At 36.6% G+C, this 8,608-nt stretch overlaps 1 protein-coding gene across 1 annotated transcript; it reads left to right on the forward strand.

Annotated features, from left to right (window-relative positions):
* The first annotated feature begins 2,770 nt into the window (after nucleotides 1-2,770).
* On the forward strand, nucleotides 2,771-3,550 carry LOC124795678 (secreted RxLR effector protein 161-like). The gene has a single exon (XM_047259758.1). The coding sequence runs from the start codon at nucleotides 2,771-2,773 to the stop codon at nucleotides 3,548-3,550; it is 780 nt and encodes a 259-aa protein (XP_047115714.1).
* Nucleotides 3,551-8,608: the final 5,058 nt, after the last annotated feature.

The raw sequence follows: 8,608 nt of genomic DNA on the forward strand, positions 1-8,608 counted from the left end.
CAGCATCTAACATCATTGAAGAGGCAACTGAACTGACACAACCTGCTGAAGTTGACAGAAATGCAGTTTATCTTGAATTAGCACAAAGTGACACTGAGAAAACTGCAAATAGCAACGTACATAGTCACACGGAAGTTGCGTAGCCAGAAATGCAACCGGAAATTAGAAAATCATCACTTGAAAGAAAACCAGATACTAAATATTTTAATGATGATTTTACTTGACTTGCTTGTATTTCTGAACCAAATTCGTATGAAGAAGCAGAGAATTGTGATGACTGTGAAAAATGGAAGGAAGCCTTAGATAATGAATATAAATCTTTACTTGAAAATGAAACATGGATTTTGACTGATTTACCAACAGACAGGAAGGTAAATAATTCGAAATGGGTGATCTTAACAACAATGATGCTGTACTATTGTATATATAAATAATATTTTTTCTTCTGATTTTTCGATAAACTTGTGTAATTGATATTCTTGTTTCATTTCTTTTTTGTTTCATGCCATTGTGTTAAGAAAACTGTAAACAAGTTTCAATGTGAATATTAATGTTGATGTCAAATGTCAAGTAATATTCTAATAGAATTGAAATGTAACAAGTGTTGAGACTGTTGTAAGATGTTTAAAATTGTTACTGTGCGTCTGGTCCATATGTAGGCAATGTGTTAGGATATGTAGAATGCAAACCCTCAGGTGAATACCCGGTCTGTCAGGGAGCAGTAAAAGGTGGATGGCAGGCGAATGCGGGAAAATGCGCACGGGCACTGTACAGCACAATGGGCTCAGCAGTTGGAGTTGGAGTTTGGCACTGGTTTGAGCAACACCTTCTGGAGCACGGAGGCTCTCCTGGAAGACATAGCTTCACTGAGCCTCGGGTATGCCGTTCCATTGCCCACACAGCATGTCAAAATTCCACAGGCACTTAATGGAAAAGTATTGTGACGCTAAGAAGAATTAAAGTGCCGATACAACAAGAGCCTCAGGTTGTATGTGTGCTCTGTGCCTTGCCATCTCGCTGCCTGCCAACTGCCACATCGATACTAGCAGGTTGAAACCTTTAGTACTGTATTCTTATGGATCAGAGCGTGAACTGTGCAATAATTACCTAAATTTTACCAAAACTCTCCCATCATTTAATTATCCTCACAACTAACCTAGACAGGGTCCTTTCCAAATGTTGTGCAATCTGAGTGTCCCAAAATGAAAATCAAAATTTGTGTTAATAATAATTATTTGCAGAACTAGCTATGTTAGAATAGTGTTTAAAGAAATGATTTGTTAATGAACCAGTAAATGAATAACAAAGGTCTAACGAAGTTGAAAGATAACTTTAGTATTGATATAGTAATGGAGTTTATTATTTCGAGACAGACTTAAAGGCATTTAAATGAGCAGGAAATAAGATGAAAACAGTAGTAATTTATATACTGAAAATCTTGAACGCATAATAAATTCAGTAATCACTTTTTTTAATACAGCTATCATAACAGTTTCAGGGTCCCCCCTTTTTGTATTCATTTGAATTCTGAAGTGTTCTAAATTGGTTTGACCAGCAAAAGTTAAAGTCAATATAAAAGTCAAAATTTATCAGTGTTTTATCTTTATCAAAATTGACATTTTGTGTGTGTGGCACGGAAGTGCAATTTCTAGGGTAACCTATCCCCGATTTTAATCAGATTAATAGAGAGTATATAGTTTTGTAGTATACATTATAGTGTAGTGTTATGTATTCATGGTTCTTCCATATCAGTACAGAATGTGAAACTATCAGTTCAATAGATTTTCTGGTTCTAAAATTCTTCTGTATTATGCAGTGTTACTACTTGTTGTTTTGCATGAATATCTACCAACTTGTACAGGGAAGAAACTCAGTTAATGCCTAATTAGGCTGGCGACCGTATTATTATCAAATTGGTGGCATCTTCAGTGTTGCTTTTGGTCCATTCTGACGTGTAATTGCATTTCTAACTTGCTTGATGGATCATTGTTATTACAGAGTGGGTGTAAGTCTGATTTGCCACCATTCAGGTACATGCAGTCGATATCTATACAAAATTCCTTTCTCATAAGGTGAACCCCGCTCACCATAGTACAGGCTTTAACGAGTACTGTGTCACGCGGAGGTTACATGTTCAAGGTGAAAGAAATATCAAATGGTGAAATTGAACGTTATAAGGCTCGTTTTGTAGCAAAAAGTTATTCTCAAATACCAGGAATAGACTTTCGAGAAACGTTCTCGCCTGTCGTTCGTCATTCTTCACTTCGCATCCTGTCAGTTTTATCAGCTGAATTTGATCTTGACATTGAACATATGGATGTTCAAATTGCATTCCTGTATGGTGATCTCAATGAAGAAGTTTACATTCGTCAACCTGAAGGCTACCTGAAGAAGGGGGAGGAGATGAAGGTTTGCAAGCTGAAGAAGGCAATTTATGGTCCAAAACAGGCGTCACGCGTTTCGAATATGAAATTAGACGCGACATTACATAAAATGAACCTACAGAAGGCATAATATGATTCTTGCATTTACTTCAGAATTGAGACACAAAATATACTAATTATAGCTGTTTATGTAGACGACATGATCATTTTCTCTAATAGAAATAATAGATGGAAGAAAGAATTGAAGAAAGGATTAATGAATCAGTTTAATATGAGAGATCTTGGTGAACTTAGTTGGTGTCTTGGCATGAGAATAAAACAGGAAACAAGGGACGATTAGTATTGATTAAAGCAAATATGCAACAAACATACTCAAGAAATTTGGTATGGAACATTGTACTCCGGTTGCATATCCATTTGAACCTGGTTCTAACCTGCAAAAATGTGAAAATAAATTGACAGATGAGGAAAACCTTGTGTTACATCGCATTCCTTATCAGCAAGCCGTAGGATCACTACTGTATTTAGCTCAAAGCACAAGACCGTACGTTTCATATGCTGTGGAGGTTCTAAGCAGATTCAATTCTAATTATCGGAAAATCCATTGGGAAGCTGTGAAACGAATTATGCAGTATATTAAAGGCACAGTCAATGTAGGACAAACTTTCCGAAAAAGTGGAACAACTGAAATTGAAAGTTTCTGTGATGCTGATTATGCATCAGACCTCCATCAGTGGCTATCAACAACCGGCTATATCTTCAAGTTAGCTGGGACAGCAGTTTCCTGGACTTCAAAAAGACAACAAACCGTCGCTCTATCAACTACAGAAGCTGAGTATATGGCGCTATCAGCAGCAGGGCAAAAAGCGGTATACCTTCAAGGATTGCTTCGTGAATTGTGTGTTACGCATAGTGAAAAGTCAGTAAGTGTATGCTGTGATAATAGAGATGCCATTGCACTGTGTCACAATGGTGTGCATCACCCTCGAACGAAACACATTGACGTGAGGCACCACTATATTCGTGATTTAATTAAAACACGAAAATTCAGTGTGAAACCTGTAAATATTGATAAGCAGCAAGCTGATTTTTTGACAAAGGTACTGCCTAAACGTAAACATCAGTGGTGCTGTCAAGCTGTGGGACTTTCAGAGTTCACGAATTGACATCTTGAGAACTTGTGGGGGTGTTGGGAACATTCATATTTTACTCTTTGGTGTGTTATATGTATGGTAGTTTATGTATTCTCCTTGATCTTCGTTATGTACATCGCTGAATTAATGGTCTCTAAAAAAATGTGTCCCTGGCAAATATGGTGTATTGCGTATTTGATTAAAAGGTCAACTTTATAATCTCACAGAGGACTAAATAGAGTCAATATCTAATAGTTTTTTGGCCCCACAAATTATTGTGAAGTAAAAACTCAGTATGTAATAAATGGTCTGTGTGATCATGATGGTCAAAAGATAACGTTAAAACTCGTCAGCAGGAAAACAGGAAATGGCCACACTCAAGTTAAACACGTTAGAACAATAAAAACCGAATCTACTAGCTTGTCCAGGTATTGCTTACATCGTGAACTATAGGAGAAAGTTTACCAGGCAGTCAGAACAATGAGAAATTAAATTCATTCCTGAATGTATTCATCAAATATTTTGAAGCTGCTTCCGCCGAAGACAGGTTAAAATCAAACCAACTGGTAACAGAATGAAAGAGTGGTCAACAACAGCCATTAACATATAATGTGCCAAAAAGAGGAATCTCCATATAGAACAGAGGACTAGTACAAACCCAGCAGCGAAATTACATTACAAAAATACTGTAAAATTCTAACATGTACAATAAGGAAGGTCAGGCACATGAATTATTTACAGAAAATTAGAAATTCAAACAATTAAGTAAAAACTATATGGAACCTCATAAAAAGTGAGATGATACAGAAAAGAATAAGTTGCAGCCTCAGAGTTCACTACATTTTTCCTCACTGTAGCTGAAAAAACTGGGAACCATAATAAACAGTCTCCCACACAAGTTATAGAGCTACTTAATCACATGCAAATCACTCCAACTGTAGTGCTTCATTTCAAAAGCACAGCTCATAAAGAAACTGATATAAATCACAAAATTAGTTAAAAGCTCTCTATCTTCTGGACATAATGCTGTAACAAAGTAGGATTCTAAAATCATGTGCAGACTTAATTACATTGTGCTCATGTAACCAATCAATGAAAATTGGGATATTTCCAGACAGACTAGAACATGTAATAGTGATGCCAGACCGCAAAAATGGAACAAGGGATGTATCCAGCTATCGGCCCATCTCTCTACTGCCAGTTCATTTGAGAGAATAGTCTATGATAGAATTTATAGCCACAGTATACAAAATGGTTTACTCACACCCACACAGTTTGGCCTTCATAATCGATTCACCACAAAGAGAGCTATGTTTAGCCTAACAGATGAAGTTCTAGGTGAACTAAATTTCAGAAGATACCCAATGAGGATCTCCTGTAATCTTCCTAAGGAATTTAAACTGTGCAGTTGGCCCCTAACAGGGCATCCTGCAGGGATGTCTTTAGGTCTGTCAGGATATTTACTGTTACAAATCAATATATATGTTTCCTAATGATGTTTATAGCCAACAGCAGGAAATTTTTTCAGACAAATTTTGACATTCACTACAACAACACAAGACAAGAGAAAAATTTCCAAGGAGGCTCTGCTACTTTCACGAAAGTACACAGTATTGAGTCAAGTATAAAAGTATACAATCACGTTCCTATCAACATAAGAAAGGAAATTAATAAATATTTGTATTCAATAGGAAATTAAAAATGTTCCTCATAGAAAAATATTTTATAAAATGAATGAATTATTAGAGTAATAAGGCATACTTTAATGTAATAGTAGAGAAAAACCACTTAGATAAAACAACAGCCATAAAAGAAAAAATGTGACACTTGTATCATGAAGACCAAATATTTTACTTTAATTTTATAACGATGATAAATGTAAATTTGTTTACGTCTTTAGGCTCAAAATAAATACTCACAAGAGAAATTTTGTATTTTAAATTAAAAATGTAAATTTATTTATTTATATATGCCATTAGGATAAAATGTGTAGTTTGATTTATTTTATTACTTTAATCATTCACTTAAATGTATGTTAGTAAATTGTGGATTCTAATATTACAATAAATAATTGTTCTTAAAAATAAAATGGGATATAAAGTATGTGAATGTGTAGTACTGCACAATTTCACTTGACTGTACTATATAACTAGTACACTTGTACAATATGTAATCAACAGGACCAAATAAAAGTCAAATCATGTTTACTTTAGTGCCATTGAAGGGTGTTAATTCTGCAAGTGAACAACATCTGAAAGAAATACAAACTGTACAAAGTAAAAATCACAACTCAAATATGAATACAATGTAGGGTACCAACAGGTATCAGATTGAAGAAGATGGCCCTTTTATGTGTTTATCCGTGGAATCAACAGCAATGTAAGTAAATACCATCCCACTGCTTTGGGGAAATTAATGTTCACCTCAAGCTCTGAAATAAACACAAAAATCACCAATTTTAAGGTTTACAGAATAGGATCCGAAGCAATCTGTCACAAGGGAGGCTTCAAATAGATTTGTGGAAGACAACACTCTACATCACAAACAGATGATAGCATATACACCAAACAACAGGACTCACAGCCAAGGAGTTATGAGAAATATAGACACTGATTTGTCAGAATATGAGCTGAAGGAAGCTATACAGTCTACAACTTCAGTTACATATGTAGTTTTATATGAGATAATCATAGGATTAAATCACTCAGGCACAATGAGTAACATTCCTTGACAATCGTGTGTTCTCACGTTTGCATCACATTTCTTGTTATATTATGGTACAACTTATGGTATGCAATGTACAGTTACATGATACATTCGACTAACGAGATAGTGCTTGCATATTTTAGATACGGTCACTTATTTAATCAGTATCATGTATAGGTAACCATGAGGCAATAGAATGTATAATTCAAATAACCTGTTGTGTTGATTATAAAGGAAATCACACTTCGGAGGACAAAGTCTGTCCCATGTACAGTAAATAGCAGAAGGTTCAAAAAACTTCAACTACCCTCAACAACTCATTCAAGGGAGCTGAAGAATATGTACATCACAGACCATATAATGTAATGGCAGGAAACCACTGTAGGAGTAGATTGGTCTGGGACAAGGAATTTTCTCTCCCTCACTACACACATCAAAGATTCAAGGTTTCACAGTCTAATAGACCAAAACCTACAAAGCCTATCTTGATCTATGTACGAAGGCTGGACTTAAATAGTGGCAACTATTTATTCACAACTGATGCAAAAGAGTTACATGTTTGCACCTGTTACTTTCCTTCAAAGTAGTCACCAGCATTGTGTAGAACCCGTTGCCAGTGATGTGGAAGGCTCAGTACACCATTAGTAGAGGTTGTTCTGTTGATGGTGTGAATGGAGCGGTCTACGGTTGTAGTGGTTCTCGTGTATGATTGTTATGGTTTTATCCTAACGCATTATGTTCCTCCATCGCAGACCATCAATGCACAGCATCACTGCTCGTTTTTGGAGCATCACCTACTTGCGAAACAAGCGGCGACACTTTCTACACAACCCACCCATCATTTTGCACAACAACGTGTGGGCGCCTACAGTGCAAGCTGTGGCTGCTCTGTTCAGTCGTCGGGACTGGGAAGTACTGCACAATACACCATACTCCCTGGACTTAAGTCCTTGTGACTTTGATTTGATTCCAAAGATGAAGGAACCAATTCTTGGCATTCGCTTCAGAACTGTTCCAGAGATTCTACAGGCAGTAGACCACTCCATTCACACTATCAACAGAACAGGCTCTGCTAAAGTGCGCGTCATTTATGTTGGCGGCCGAGTTTAGGTTCGTTCTGCGCATCTGACGTCACAAAACACAGTCAGCCAATGAACAGAGAACAACGTTGCCACATCCCGACTGCAGTGCAGAGCATGGACGAGTGTCTTCAGTTTTAGAAACGTTCAGTCATAAATAAAGTAATAGAACAAAAGCAATTTCTTGATAGCAGACATTCTTTTATAGAAAGTTTGGAAAAAGCATTCTTTATACCAATTGCTTCATATTTTATTAATTAATTAAACCAAACAAGCAATAAGACTCCTAATTCAGGCGATAGCAAGGGTAGGTGTTTGTATCGCTCTCACGAACCGCTTTTTCGCAATAAAGAACAGCGGTAATTGTTTATTTCCTATTGTACTTCGATGAAGCGTGAGTAATTCGTAGTCATACCAACAATGTTTGTCAATATTTTGCATTACGTATTATAGTCCTCATTGCGTTATGTACTCACTCATGACGGTATGTAGTTAGACGAGGTGCGTTAGCGTAACGGTAAAGGTGTTGGGCTGCTAAGCGAAAGGTTCAACCTTGTGTGGTGCTTAATATTTTCATTATTTAAAAACAATATCGAAGTGCCTTACTTCACGAATTATATTCGTTTGAATGCAATTTTTTGAAATTCCTAGTGCCTTGTCTCTTTATTAACCCTTTCACTGCTGCAGACACGTGCTCGCCGCATTCCGCGCTGTGCGCGATTTTGCCATCACTGCACTGCTCGCCTGTGCAGACACATGGTGTTCCCACGGCATTGATACACTTATCATTCGATTTCACAAAAACTATTTGGCCCAAAAATTTGATTTTTACACGTCTTCTTGACTGATACCTTCCCCCCATAAATGACTTAATTTTGTTTCGATGTTCAACGCAGTTATTATGCAGCATTAAATATAGTAAACCATTGCACGAAATTTTGAAGAGTTTGCAGAGGTAGAAGTCCATAGCGTATACTTTCCGTATGGTCGATTTTAGTTGCCACAATGTTGAGAATGAAATGTGGACAAGATACCTAAATTTCATATAAAATTTACTGTATACTCTATGGACTTTTACCTCTGCAAACTCTTCAAAATTTCGTGCAATGGTTTACTATATTTAAAGCTGCAAAATAACTGTGTTGAACATCGAAACAAAATTAAGTCATTTATGGGGGGAAGGTATCAGTCAAGAAGATGTGTAAAAATCTAATTTTTGGGCCAAATTGGTTTTGTGGAATCGATTGATAAGAGTGTCAAAGCAGTCGGAACACGATGTGTCTGCACAGGCGAGCAGTGCAGTGAC

The sequence above is a fragment of the Schistocerca piceifrons genome, chromosome 4 (genome assembly GCF_021461385.2).
Source record: "Schistocerca piceifrons isolate TAMUIC-IGC-003096 chromosome 4, iqSchPice1.1, whole genome shotgun sequence".
In the NCBI taxonomy this organism is placed as follows: domain Eukaryota; kingdom Metazoa; phylum Arthropoda; class Insecta; order Orthoptera; family Acrididae; genus Schistocerca; species Schistocerca piceifrons.

What these genes read in the sequence shown, in the direction of transcription:
- LOC124795678 (XM_047259758.1), top strand. Translation starts at nt 2,771, where the DNA reads ATGGAACATTGTACTCCGGTTGCATATCCATTTGAACCTGGTTCTAAC.